Consider the following 15000-nt stretch of genomic DNA (forward strand, 5'->3'; position numbering starts at 1 on the left):
CTTCCTCTACACATCCTTCCTCTACACGTCCTTCCTCTACACGTCCTTCTTCTACACGTCCTTCTACTACACGTCCTTCTTCTTCACGTCCTTCCTCTACACGTCCTTCCTCTACACGTCCTACTTCTACACGTCCTTCTTCTACACGTCCTTCTACTACACATCCTTCTTCTACACGTCCTTCTTCTACACGTCCTTCTACTACAAGTACTTCCTCTACACGTCCTTCCTCTACACGTCCTTCCTCTACACGTCCTTCCTCTACACGTCCTTCCTCTACACGTCCTTCTTCTACACGTCCTTCCTCTACACGTCCTTCCTCTACACGTCCTTCCTCTACACGTCCTTCTTCTACACGTCCTTCCTCTACACGTCCTTCCTCTACACGTCCTACTTCTACACGTCCTTCTTCTACACGTCCTTCTACTACACATCCTTCTTCTACACGTCCTTCCTCTACACATCCTACTTCTACACGTCCTTCCTCTACACGTCCTTCCTCTACACGTCCTTCCTCTACACGTCCTTCCTCTACACGTCCTTCTTCTACACGTCCTTCTACTACACGTCCTTCTTCTTCACGTCCTTCCTCTACACGTCCTTCCTCTACACGTCCTTCTTCTACACGTCCTTCTTCTACAAGTCCTTCCTCTACACGTCCTTCCTCTACACGTCCTTCTTCTACACGTCCTTCTACTACACGTCCTTCTTCTTCACGTCCTTCCTCTACACGTCCTTCTTCTACACGTCCTTCTACTACACGTCCTTCCTCTACACGTCCTTCCTCTACACGTCCTTCTTCTACACGTCCTTCTTCTACAAGTCCTTCTTCTACACGTCCTTCCTCTACAAGTCCTTCTTCTACACGTCCTTCCTCTACACGTCCTTCCTCTACAGCCTCTCGGGGCCCGAGATGTCTCTCTAAGTTAATTTAAGACTCTTTGAAGACACTTTCAAACCATCCTGCTCCAAAGTATATTGTAGTATATCGTTAGAGCCTGAGACCTCACAACAGCACAGTCAAAGAACCTTTTGAGTAAACAGGTGATACTCACAGGCTGTCCTGGGGGCCCGGGACGGCCCCTGGGTCCATTCAGACCTCTGGAACCCTGAGGAAGATCGTAGAGTGTGTCACATGTAAGGTTTAGAGCATTACTGAAGAGTCTGTTTCACTTATGGGTACGTGTAAAGAGCAACCTCTGCATGTGTCATGTCAGAGATACTCATTTAGAATTCTTTCTTAAATAATCATTTTAAACACGTTCTGGGGAAATGCACTCTAATGCTCTAGATCTTTCTGTAGTAAATGTGTGCTCTATGTGTGTTCTATTTTAAATGTAGAGTATATAGTGGTCATAAACAGTAACTCACAGCATCACCTGGAGCTCCTCTTGGACCTGGAGGTCCCTCTGACCCCTGCACAAAGTCAATACCAAGTTTAGACCTAACATGAGCACTATGAAGGCTCCAGATAAGAACGACCTCTGACCTTCTCCCCCATGAGTCCAGGAGGCCCCAGAGGCCCGGGCTTGCCCCTGTCGCCCTGAAAACAAACACTTTACAAGTACATTTACATGTTCATGTACATTTACATGTATATTTACATGTACTTTAACATGTACTGCACCATGAGCAGATCTGCTGCTGTCACTCACCTTGTGTCCTTTGTTTCCAGGTAAACCAGGCAGTCCATCGAAGCCTCTGTCGCCCTGACAACAACAACAGAAAGTCAAACTTATTATACTGTCAGTGTCGTGCGGTCAAGGCGAGCAATGATGTGAAGCTCTAACTGAGCATGTGCAGAGGAGAAGAGAAGCCCTAACTGAGCATGTGCAGAGGAGAAGAGAAGCTCTAACTGAGCATGTGCAGAGGAGAAGAGAAGCTCTAACTGAGCATGTGCAGAGGAGAAGTGAAGCTCTAACTGAGCATGTGCAGAGAAGAGAAGCTCTAACTGAGCATGTGCAGAGGAGAAGTGAAGCTCTAACTGAGCATGTGCAGAGGAGAAGAGAAGCCCTAACTGAGCATGTGCAGAGGAGAAGAGAAGCTCTAACTGAGCATGTGCAGAGGAGGAGAGAAGCTCTAACTGAGCATGTGCAGAGGAGAAGAGAAGCTCTAACTGAGCATGTGCAGAGGAGAAGTGAAGCTCTAACTGAGCATGTGCAGAGGAGAAGAGAAGCTCTAACTGAGCATGTGCAGAGGAGAAGAGAAGCTCTAACTGAGCATGTGCAGAGAAGAGAAGCTCTAACTGAGCATGTGCAGAGGAGAAGAGAAGCTCTAACTGAGCATGTGCAGAGGAGAAGAGAAGCTCTAACTGAGCATGTGCAGAGGAGAAGAGAAGCTCTAACTGAGCATGTGCAGAGAAGAGAAGCTCTAACTGAGCATGTGCAGAGGAGAAGTGAAGCTCTAACTGAGCATGTGCAGAGAAGAGAAGCTCTAACTGAGCATGTGCAGAGGAGAAGTGAAGCTCTAACTGAGCATGTGCAGAGGAGAAGAGAAGCCCTAACTGAGCATGTGCAGAGGAGAAGAGAAGCTCTAACTGAGCATGTGCAGAGGAGAAGAGAAGCTCTAACTGAGCATGTGCAGAGGAGAAGAGAAGCTCTAACTGAGCATGTGCAGAGAAGAGAAGCTCTAACTGAGCATGTGCAGAGGAGAAGTGAAGCTCTAACTGAGCATGTGCAGAGAAGAGAAGCTCTAACTGAGCATGTGCAGAGGAGAAGTGAAGCTCTAACTGAGCATGTGCAGAGGAGAAGAGAAGCCCTAACTGAGCATGTGCAGAGGAGAAGAGAAGCTCTAACTGAGCATGTGCAGAGGAGGAGAGAAGCTCTAACTGAGCATGTGCAGAGGAGGAGAGAAGCTCTAACTGAGCATGTGCAGAGGAGAAGAGAAGCTCTAACTGAGCATGTGCAGAGGAGAAGAGAAGCCCTAACTGAGCATGTGCAGAGGAGAAGAGAAGCTCTAACTGAGCATGTGCAGAGGAATAGTGTGTAGTATTATGCTGTATTATACTGTATGTGTGTAGTATTATATTGTATGTGTGTAGTATTATACTGTGTGTGTGTGTAGTATTATACTGTGTGTGTGTAGTATTATACTGTATGTGTGTAGTATTATACTGTGTGTGCGTAGTATTATATTGTGTGTGTTTAGTATTATACTATATGTGTGTAGTATTATACTGTGTGTGTAGTATTATACTGTGTGTGTAGTATTATATTGTGCGTGTGTAGTATTATACTGTATGTGTGTAGTATTATACTGTGTGTGTGTGTGTGTGTGTGTGTGTCTAGTATAATACTGTGTGTGTAGTATTATATTGCATGTGTGTAGTACATATATGTGTGTAGTATTTTACTGTGTGTGTAGTATTATACTGTGTGTGTAGTATTATACTGTATGTGTGTAGTATTATACTGTGTGTTTAGTATTATACTGTGTGTGTGTAGTATTATATTACATGTGTGTAGTAGTATTATACTGTGTGTGTAGTATTATATTACATGTGTGTGTAGTATTATACTGTGTGTGTGTAGTATTATACTGTGTGTGTAGTATTATACTGTGTGTGTAGTATTATATTACATGTGTGTAGTATTATACTGTATGTGTGTAGTATTATACTGTGTGTGTAGTATTATATTACATGTGTGTAGTATTATACTGTATGTGTGTAGTATTATACTGTGTGTGTAGTATTGTATTACATGTGTGTAGTAGTATTATACTGTGTGTGTGTAGATGTGTGGTGTGCTGCAGTCACCTTGGTTCCAGACTCTCCGATGGCCCCTCGGCCCCCGTCTGACCCCGCCCGGCCCTTAGGACACACACATCACATGTCACAATGCGCTCACACAGGTTTAGCGGACAGAACAGGAGCTCGTACCCTTTTTCCTGGCCGTCCGTTCTGACCTGGGGGCCCTGTAAGTCCAGGAGGCCCCTGAAGCAGAACATGGTCAGAGGATCCTGGGTCTGAATGAACATTTGGGACGTGACATACTTACAGCTGGACCCATGTCTCCACTGGTCCCCTTCAGCCCCATAGAGCCCGGGCCCCCCTGAACACACACACACACACACAGACACACACACACACACACACAACACACAGAAACACACACACACAGACACACACACATACACACACACACACACACATACACACACACATACACACATGTGCACACACACACACACACACACAACACACAGAAACACACACACACAGACACACACACATACACACACACACACACAGACACACACACATACACACACACACACACACACACACACGTGCACACACACACACAACACACGAACACACACACACACACAACACACGCGCGCACACACACACACACACACGTGCACACACACACACACACACACACATACACACACGCGCACACACACACACACACACACACACACATACACACACACATACACACACGTGCACACACACACACACAGAAACACACACACACACACATACACACATGTGCACACACACACACACACACACACATACACACATGTGCACACACACACACACACAACACACAGAAACACACACACACAGACACACACACATACACACACACACACACACATACACACACACATACACACATGTGCACACACACACACACACACAACACACAGAAACACACACACACAGACACACACACATACACACACACACACACACACAAAACACACAAACACACACACACAACACACACACACGTGCACACACACACACACACACACACACACAAAAACACACAGACACACACACACAGACACACACACGTGCACACACACACACACACACACACACAACACACAAACACACACACACACACACACAGAGACACACACACACAGACACACACACACACACAACACACACACACACACAGACAGACACACACACACACACACACACAGACACACACACACACACACACACACACACAGAAACACACACACACACACACACAACACACAACACACACACACACACATACACACAGACACACACACACACACACACAGACACACACACACACACACACAGACACACACACGTGCACACACACACACACACACACACACACAACACACACAACACACAGACACACACACACACACACACAACACACACACAGACACACAGACACACACACACACACAACACACACACACACAGACACACACACACACACACACAGACACACACACACACACACAGACACACACACACACACACACACAACACACACACACACAGACACACACACACACACACACAGACACACACACACACACACACACAACACACACACACACACAGACACACACACACACACACACAGACACACACACACACACAGTTAGTGAGGCCACAGTAAACATGAACAGTGTTACAGACGAGTGTGGTACCAGAGGCCCCGGGCGTCCCCTCAGCCCAAGTGGTCCTGGAGGCCCCTTCATGGCAAGCTGTGACGAGAGGGTGACATTAGTGTGGCATGAATACGGTGGTGTGTATGTATATATTTGTGTGTATATTATATATATATATATATATATATATATATATATATATATAAATATATATAGCATATATATATAACATATATATAGACAGTATATAGTATATAGTATGGAAGTGCCTTGGTCTGCTGTAGAATGGCCTGAGCTTGCGCCTCTTGAGCCGACACCACGGTCCCCGTCTTTGGGTCCCCACCGGACTGGAACTGCACACACACAGTTAGAAACAGCTCCCTCTATGGGTCAAGATCTAGTATTACAACTATTCATTTATACGTTGGATTAGCTGTTTAACTGTTTTTAAAACAATGTTTGGCACAGCTAAATGTCAAGAGATATATTCACTTTAACTTCCTTTATTTACTGGTGTAAACACCTGAAATGAAAATGTGTTCATAAAACAAATGTAAACGTGACCGTATATTATATAAATATCGTATATAAAAGTGTGACTCACGGGTATGAGCATGATGTTTCCTGGAGGACCCGGGATCCCATCAGCTCCGCTCATACCAGGCCGACCAGGAGGGCCCTGAGGGGACACAAATGTGAGAGGGGCTCACACACACCATAAAAGAAGAATGCGCTCCTCACCAGTTCACCAGGGTCTCCTCGAGGTCCCACAGGCCCAGTCACTCCGCTCGGACCAGATTCTCCCTGTCATCAAACACACACTCTGAGTCAAAGAGCCACTGAACATGAAACCCACAGTGTGTGTACTAACCTGGGGGCCCGCGGGCCCAGCAGATCCCACGATCTGTGTCCCCTGTGGAGATGAGCTCAAGTTAAACTGTGTCTAATGTTCTAGAGGGCCCCGTGTGTGCTCAGAGCCATGTGTTCCTCACCGGTCCAAACACAGCTGGCTCTCCCTTCTCCCCTTTTTCTGGAATATTCTAAGAAGAAAATTGCAAACAGCTCTTAGCGCCCTGAGCTCAGTGTGACTGTGTGAAAGTGGGTTTAAGTGCACCTCCAGGCCCAGGATGTAGGCCTGTTCCCGCTCCGCAGGCCCGTGCCGGTCCTCGTGCTCGTCCTCGTACTCGTACTCGTACTCGTGCAGATCTGTGGAGTTGTCGTAGTCTTCATACTCGACAATCTGCTCCAAACCAGTACAAATAAGAAAAGAGTTTATTTAGAATGCACTGTTATACAGCGTGGCATAAACCGTGAGGCTGACGCTGCACAGACCTCATACTCAGTGATGTTGGGCCCCACTGTCACCGTGGAAACAGAGAGGTCATCGTAGAGGTCACTGTAGTCAAACTCCTCAAACTCCTCGGCCACACGTCTCTTTGGCACTCGCTCCAGCTGAGGACACACAGCACAGGAACCACGTCACGCCACAGCCACAGAGGGGGCCCCCGGAGCCACTGCAGGGGGCCCAGAGCCACAGCAGGGGGCCCGGAGCCACAGCAGGGGGCCCGGAGCCACAGCAGGGGGCCCGGAACCACTGCAGGGGGCCTAGAGCCACTGCAGGGGGCCCGGAGCCAAAGCAGGGGGCCCAGAGCCACAGAAAGGGGCCTGGAGCCACAGCAGGGGGCCCGGATCCAAAGCAGGGGGCCTAGAGCCACTGCAGGGGGCCCGGAGCCAAAACATTTTTTGGTGTGTTTATACCTGTTGTACATATAGATTATAGTTTTACACTGATCGAGCAGGAATTTGTGGAGAAAACTTTGAAAAATCTGTAGAAAATAACAGGAAGTGACATCACACCAAGGACAGGAAGTGACATCACACCAGGGACACTCATTCCAGACAAAGTTTATGTAGAATTTACACAAAAATACTTTTTGACTCTAAACATTAATTCAACAAAATAAAATCGCTCTCATATATTTTAATTTGTCAAATAAAATAATGGTGACATTGTCACCGGTTCTGTTCATAATTGTTATGGACAGAATTTCTAGGCGCAGTCAAGGGTCGGAGGGTGTGGTCAGGGGTCGGAGGGTGTCCGGTTTGGGGACCACAGGATCTCATCTCTGCTGTTTGCAGACGATGTTGTCCTGATGGCTCCATCAAACCCGGACCTGCAACATGCACTGGGACGGTTTGCAGCCGAGTGTGAAGCGGCTGGGATGAGAATCAGCACCTCCAAATCCGAGGCCATGGTTCTCGACCGGACAAAGGTGGCTTGCCCCCTCCAGGTGGGTGGGGTGTCCTTGCCCCAAGTGGAGGAGTTCAAGTATCTCGGGGTCTTGTTCACGAGTGAGGGAAGGATGGAGCGTGAGATCGACAGGCGGATCGGTGCAGCGGCTGCAGTGATGCAGTCGCTGCATCGGACCGTTGTGGTAAAGAGGGAGCTGAGCCGAAAGGCAAAGCTCTCTATTTACCGGTCGGTCTACGTTCCTACCCTCACCTATGGTCATGAGCTTTGGGTAGTGACCGAAAGAACAAGATCGCGGATACAAGCGGTCGAAATGAGTTTCCTCCGCCGTGTGGCTGGGCGCTCCCTTAGAGACAAGGTGAGGAGCTTGGCCACACGGGGGGAGCTCGGAGTAGAGCCGCTGCTCCTCCACGTCGAGTGGAGCCAGCTGAGGTGGCTCGGGCATCTGTTCCGGATGCCTCCTGGGCGCCTCCCTCGGGAGGTGTTTCAGGCATGTCCCACCGAGAAGAGGCCCCAGGGAAGACCCAGGACACGCTGGAGAGACTATGTCTCTCGGCTGGCCTGGGAACGCCTCGGGATCCCCCCGGAGGAGTTAGAGGAAGTGTCTGGGGAGAAGGAAGTCTGGGAGTCCCTGCTCAGACTGCTGCCCCCGCGACCAGGCCCCGGATAAAGCGGCAGAAAATGGATGGATGGATGGATTAGATGAGTTATGGCCCAGTGTTTGCTGGGTAATTTCCCAGGGTAATGTCATCAATCACAGGAAGGGAAATTATAAACCTAAAAAATTTGCTATTCTTGGATAAAATGTGTATAATTTTTTAGCGACATTTAAAATATATTTATCTTAACTACGTTTTAGTTCAATGAGTGGTGCGACCTGTAGGGGGCGCTCTAAAACTTAAAGGAGACTTGTGCTTTTTCCTGAACCTTGGTATTACACTACAACACGAGCACTTCAGTTTTACATTGTGTTCTTTGTAAAATACATTGGAACTCATTTATCAACATTGCAGAGAAAATGGTGTAATTTTGTGAATGTATTTGTTCCTGCCGCGTGTACGAGCTGCTGGTGGAAATGTTTCAAGTGGACTCACCACAGGAGTTACGGCAAAATGCAGTTTATCTGAACAGGAAATCACAAGAATTGGCTCATTGGAAAACACAGAAAATGGACCATAGGCCTAATTAATACTACTAATAATCTCAATACATTAAATTACATACTAATAAACCTCAAATACACTGCATCCAGAAAGTATTCACTTTTTCCACATGTTGTCATGTCACAGCCGTATTCCAAAATGTATTAAATTAATTATTTGCCTGAAAATTCTACAAACGAAACCCCATAATGACAACGTGAAAGACGTTTGTTGAATTCTTTGAGCTCAGTTCATGGTTTTTCCTTGAGATGTTTCCTCAGCTTGACTGGAGTTCACCAGAGCAATCAGAGAAGGGCCTTGGACAGGGAAGTGACCAAGAACCTGCTGGTCACTCTGAACCTCACAGATGTCCAGCAGGTCCATGTGGAGAGAGGAGAACCTTCCAGAAGAACAACCATCTCTGCAGCACCAACTGACGTCCTAGAGGAAAACCTGCTCCAGAAGCTCTGGACCTCAGACTGTTCAACAAGACAACCACCCTCAGCACACAGCCAGGACAATGACCCTCAGCACACAGCCAGGACAATGACCCTCAGCACACAGCCAGGACAATGACCCTCAGCACACAGCCAGGACAATGACCCTCAGCACACAGCCAGGACAATGACCCTCAGCACACAGCCAGGACAATGACCCTCAGCACACAGCCAGGACAATGACCCTCAGCACACAGCCAGGACAATGACCCTCAGCACACAGCCAGGACAATGACCCTCAGCACACAGCCAGGACAATGACCCTCAGCACACAGCCAGGACAACGACCCTCAGCACACAGCCAGGACAATGACCCTCAGCACACAGCCAGGACAATGACCCTCAGCACACAGCCAGGACAATGACCCTCAGCACACAGCCAGGACAATGACCCTCAGCACACAGCCAGGACAACGACCCTCAGCACACAGCCAGGACAATGACCCTCAGCACACAGCCAGGACAATGACCCTCAGCACACAGCCAGGACAACAACCCTCAGCACACAGCCAGGACAATGACCCTCAGCACACAGCCAGGACAATGACCCTCAGCACACAGCCAAGACAATGAACCTCAGCACACAGCCAGGACAATGACCCTCAGCACACAGCCAGGACAATGACCCTCAGCACACAGCCAGGACAACAACCCTCAGCACACAGCCAGGACAATGACCCTCAGCACACAGCCAGGACAACAACCCTCAGCACACAGCCAGGACAATGACCCTCAGCACACAGCCAAGACAATGACCCTCAGCACACAGCCAAGACAATGACCCTCAGCACACAGCCAAGACAATGACCCTCAGCACACAGCCAAGACAATGACCCTCAGCACACAGCCAGGACAATGACCCTCAGCACACAGCCAGGACAACAACCCTCAGCACACAGCCAGGACAATGACCCTCAGCACACAGCCAGGACAATGACCCTCAGCACACAGCCAGGACAATGACCCTCAGCACACAGCCAGGACAACAACCCTCAGCACACAGCCAGGACAATGACCCTCAGCACACAGCCAAGACAATGACCCTCAGCACACAGCCAGGACAATGACCCTCAGCACACAGCCAGGACAACAACCCTCAGCACACAGCCAGGACAATGACCCTCAGCACACAGCCAAGACAATGACCCTCAGCACACAGCCAAGACAATGACCCTCAGCACACAGCCAAGACAATGACCCTCAGCACACAGCCAAGACAATGACCCTCAGCACACAGCCAGGACAATGACCCTCAGCACAGAGCCAGGACAACAACCCTCAGCACACAGCCAGGACAATGACCCTCAGCACACAGCCAAGACAATGACCCTCAGCACACAGCCAAGACAATGACCCTCAGCACACAGCCAAGACAACGACCCTCAGCACACAGCCAAGACAATGACCCTCAGCACACAGCCAAGACAATGACCCTCAGCACACAGCCAAGACAATGACCCTCAGCACACAGCCAAGACAACGACCCTCAGCACACAGCCAAGACAACAACCCTCAGCACACAGCCAAGACAACGACCCTCAGCACACAGCCAAGACAACGACCCTCAGCACACAGCCAAGACAACAACGAGCCTCAGCACACAGCCAAGACAATGACCCTCAGCACACAGCCAAGACAACGACCCTCAGCACACAGCCAAGACAACAACCCTCAGCACACAGCCAAGACAACGAGCCTCAGCACACAGCCAAGACAATGACCCTCAGCACACAGCCAAGACAACAACCCTCAGCACACAGCCAAGACAACGAGCCTCAGCACACAGCCAAGACAATGACCCTCAGCACACAGCCAAGACAATGACCCTCAGCACACAGCCAAGACAATGACCCTCAGCACACAGCCAAGACAACAACCCTCAGCACACAGCCAAGACAACGAGCCTCAGCACACAGCCAAGACAACAACCCTCAGCACACAGCCAAGATAATGACCCTCAGCACACAGCCAAGACAACGACCCTCAGCACACAGCCAAGACAATGACCCTCAGCACACAGCCAAGACAACAACCCTCAGCACACAGCCAAGACAACGACCCTCAGCACACAGCCAAGACAATGACCCTCAGCACACAGCCAAGACAACAACCCTCAGCACACAGCCAAGACAACGACCCTCAGCACACAGCCAAGACAATGACCCTCAGCACACAGCCAAGACAACAACCCTCAGCACACAGCCAAGACAACGAGCCTCAGCACACAGCCAAGACAATGACCCTCAGCACACAGCCAAAACAACGACCCTCAGCACACAGCCAAGACAACGACCCTCAGAACACAGCCAAGACAACGAGCCTCAGCACACAGCCAAGACAACCACCCTCAGCACACAGCCAAGACAATGACCCTCAGCACACAGCCAAGACAACCACCCTCAGCACACAGCCAAGACAACGAGCCTCAGCACACAGCCAAGACCACGACCCTCAGCACACAGCCAAGACAACGACCCTCAGCACACAGCCAAGACAACGAGCCTCAGCACACAGCCAAGACAACCACCCTCAGCACACAGCCAAGACAACGACCCTCAGCACACAGCCAAGACAACGACCCTCAGCACACAGCCAAGACAACGACCCTCAGCACACAACCAAGACAATGACCCTCAGCACACAGCCAAGACAACGAGCCTCAGCACACAGCCAAGACAATGACCTTCAGCACACAGCCAAAACAACGACCCTCAGCACACAGCCAAGACAACGACCCTCAGCACACAGCCAAGACAACGAGCCTCAGCACACAGCCAAGACAACGAGCCTCAGCACACAGCCAAGACAATGACCCTCAGCACACAGCCAAGACAACCACCCTCAGCACACAGCCAAGACAACGAGCCTCAGCACACAGCCAAGACCACGACCCTCAGCACACAGCCAAGACAACGACCCTCAGCACACAGCCAAGACCACGACCCTCAGCACACAGCCAAGACAATGACCCTCAGCACACAGCCAAGACAACCACCCTCAGCACACAGCCAAGACAACGACCCTCAGCACACAGCCAAGACAACGACCCTCAGCACGCAGCCAAGACAACAACCTTCAGCACACAGCCAAGACAACCACCCTCAGCACACAGCCAAGACAATGAACCTCAGCACACAGCCAAGACCACGACCCTCAGCACACAGCCAAGACAACCACCCTCAGCACACAGCCAAGACAATGACCCTCAGCACACAGCCAAGACAACCACCCTCAGCACACAGCCAAGACAACGACCCTCAGCACACAGCCAAGACAATGACCCTCAGCACACAGCCAAGACCACGACCCTCAGCACACAGCCAAGACAACCACCCTCAGCACACAGCCAAGACAACGACCTTCAGCACTTAGCCAAGACAACCACCCTCAGCACACAGCCAAGACAACCACCCTCAGCACACAGCCAAGACAACCACCCTCAGCACACAGCCGGGAGAACAAAGGAGTGGCCACAAGACAAAGGAGTGGCCACAGGACAACTCTGTGAATGTCCTTGAGTGGCCCAGAGGCCACACTTGAACCCTATTGAACACCTCTGGAGGGATCTGAAACTGATGCTCACCATTCAAACTCATCGGGTTTAGAGGTTCTGCAGAAGAATGAATAAACTGTCCATAAACATGAGTGTGATCTTCATGACACTGAAGAAGACTGAGGCTGAGACCAGAGCAAAAGGAGCTTCAGCGACGTGTGAATAATTATGTAGCAGGGATTTTGTGTTTTTGATTTGAATACATTTACAAAGGATTAAGTTGTTTTAATCAGTTTGTCATCTTCAAAAGGACAGTGTGAGTGATGCAGGTGCTGCAGTGGGACAAGGTCCAAACCTGAGCTGCTGGTTCCGGAGCTCAGATGAAGGAGCGGCAGAAACGCTCCTGAACATGTTTAAACCCAACGAGTGAAAACACCGTTGTAACAGCCAAAGATCGAGACTCAAATGATCTCCACTTCAAACGGAAGCTGTTTCTGAAGCCTCTGGAGCAAACGCCTGGGCTCTTTGTGAAGCGGAGACTCTTGTGTCTGATTTACGAGCGATGCACGATTGTTTGGGAGATAATGAGGAGTAAAGCAGAATGGAGTCCTGACGTTTCACTGTTACGGCCAAATATGTCAAATTTACATTTCTGTGCGTGTAATCAAGCAAACATAACAAATATTCTATCTGAATTCAACTTTATTCAGCAAATCACAAAAAGATTCTTCGCAATTCCAAGTTTGTGGCTGAAGCTCGAGCAAACGGGAACGATCTTTCCTCATTTGTTTGACTTCTCTGCAAAGCTTCTTCTGTAGCTTGAGTTACAGCTTTCTGTTTATGTTGAACGGGCTCAGGAGCTTCATAGTTTCATTTCATCGGATGTTTCACAAAAAGGACTAAATGAGGAAAACTCCAGGAGCTCCAAACTGTGCACGTTATCTTTGCGTCTATGAGAAAAAGACACTTGAGCCCCCCGTATGAAGGTGTGGGCGGGGCCAACAAAAACACAAACTTCGATCATCAAACCGCCACATAAAAGGAAGACAAATCTTTCAGTCCGATCGAGTCTCGCAACCGCCGAGAAATCAAACTGTTGGTCGATCCAGCTGAGCGAAAAGCACAAACGCACGAAGCGCTCGAGCTCAGCGAGTTTGGCGAAAGATCTGACCGTGACTTTTTTTGTTTGTTTTCTGATTTGTTGTGATTGTAAAATTTGGTTTCGACTTTTCAAACTCGCCCAGGAGCATTTACCCAGTGAGCAAAATACGATCCTTGCGAACCAAGAATCCCATACACTTCAGAACACGTCCGTCGAAAGTACAAAAAGACATAAAGACAAGAACATTCTACGATCTGCATAATCGCTGCGCGTGAGGGCTCTGGTCCAAGCTGAACGCTCTCGACGCTGCAATTTAACGACCTCGAGATTACAAACAGCGGCCCGAGAGTGACTCAGCTCGACGCACAAACACATGTCGCCGTTGGTGTCAGCCGAGCGTTGTTTCTGCTGCGGCAACGGACACAAGACAACACGCTCTCAAAACCACAAAGCAGAGCGTCAGCCCCTTTGAACCGTGAGCCAGATGACGTCGATAGCTCCGGGAGTGGAAACCGAACAACGTCTCCGCGCGGTAAGAAGCGCTGCCAGAAACGCTGCGCAACAAAACATCTACGCTGCGAGGAGACGTTTAGCCGAAGCCAAGAAAACAGAGCAGAAACGGCGCTGGATCGGTTCCTCCTGGACACGGTGTTGAAGCCCATTCATGTTTGTGTACGTCACAGACACTTCCTGGTCTGTGTGAGTCTCCCCGTCCACCCTCCCCCCGCCCGGGCCTCCCCTGCCTGGCCTCCCTGCCGGGCCTCCGCAGCCGGGCCTCTTCGTCCACCCTCCCCCCGTCGGGCCTCCCCTGCCGGGCCTCCCCGCCGGGCCTCACCTCCTCCGGCTCCACCAGGATGGAGTTGTAGGGCAGAGCTCGGTCGCAGTCGGGGATGTAGTCCTGGCAGTAGGTCTCGGCCGCTCGGGGGTCGTCCACCATCAGCAGCTGTTGAATCTCTCCCTGTGGCACAAACACAAACATCTGAGGAACATCTAAGGTCACGTCTGTACCATCGCTTTACGACTGGTGTATTTATAGATCACTCCGGTCGCCCTGAACGACACAGACGACATAAATCTGTCTCCGTTCCTTCATCCGCTGCGCTGCGTTC

At 49.8% G+C, this 15000-nt stretch overlaps 1 protein-coding gene across 1 annotated transcript in view; it reads right to left on the bottom strand.

Annotated features, from left to right (window-relative positions):
- Window positions 1–15000, bottom strand: part of LOC140376999 (uncharacterized) — a 90481-nt gene that overhangs the window by 45991 nt on the left and 29490 nt on the right. Inside the window, exons 6-21 of the mRNA XM_072462246.1 lie at window positions 14727–14849; window positions 6739–6858; window positions 6521–6646; window positions 6399–6446; window positions 6278–6319; window positions 6148–6210; window positions 6011–6085; window positions 5676–5759; window positions 5446–5502; window positions 3999–4052; window positions 3881–3934; window positions 3758–3811; window positions 1656–1709; window positions 1490–1543; window positions 1372–1416; window positions 1056–1109 (exon numbers count right to left, since the gene is read on the bottom strand). Coding sequence (XP_072318347.1) covers window positions 1056–1109; window positions 1372–1416; window positions 1490–1543; window positions 1656–1709; window positions 3758–3811; window positions 3881–3934; window positions 3999–4052; window positions 5446–5502; window positions 5676–5759; window positions 6011–6085; window positions 6148–6210; window positions 6278–6319; window positions 6399–6446; window positions 6521–6646; window positions 6739–6858; window positions 14727–14849 — 1107 coding nt within the window. The remainder of the gene's footprint in view (window positions 1–1055; window positions 1110–1371; window positions 1417–1489; window positions 1544–1655; window positions 1710–3757; window positions 3812–3880; window positions 3935–3998; window positions 4053–5445; window positions 5503–5675; window positions 5760–6010; window positions 6086–6147; window positions 6211–6277; window positions 6320–6398; window positions 6447–6520; window positions 6647–6738; window positions 6859–14726; window positions 14850–15000) is intronic.

This window comes from Eucyclogobius newberryi, unplaced genomic scaffold (genome assembly GCF_026437365.1).
Source record: "Eucyclogobius newberryi isolate DKJ021-1_F unplaced genomic scaffold, fEucNew1.0.hap1 SCAF_4, whole genome shotgun sequence".
Taxonomy (NCBI): domain Eukaryota; kingdom Metazoa; phylum Chordata; class Actinopteri; order Gobiiformes; family Gobiidae; genus Eucyclogobius; species Eucyclogobius newberryi.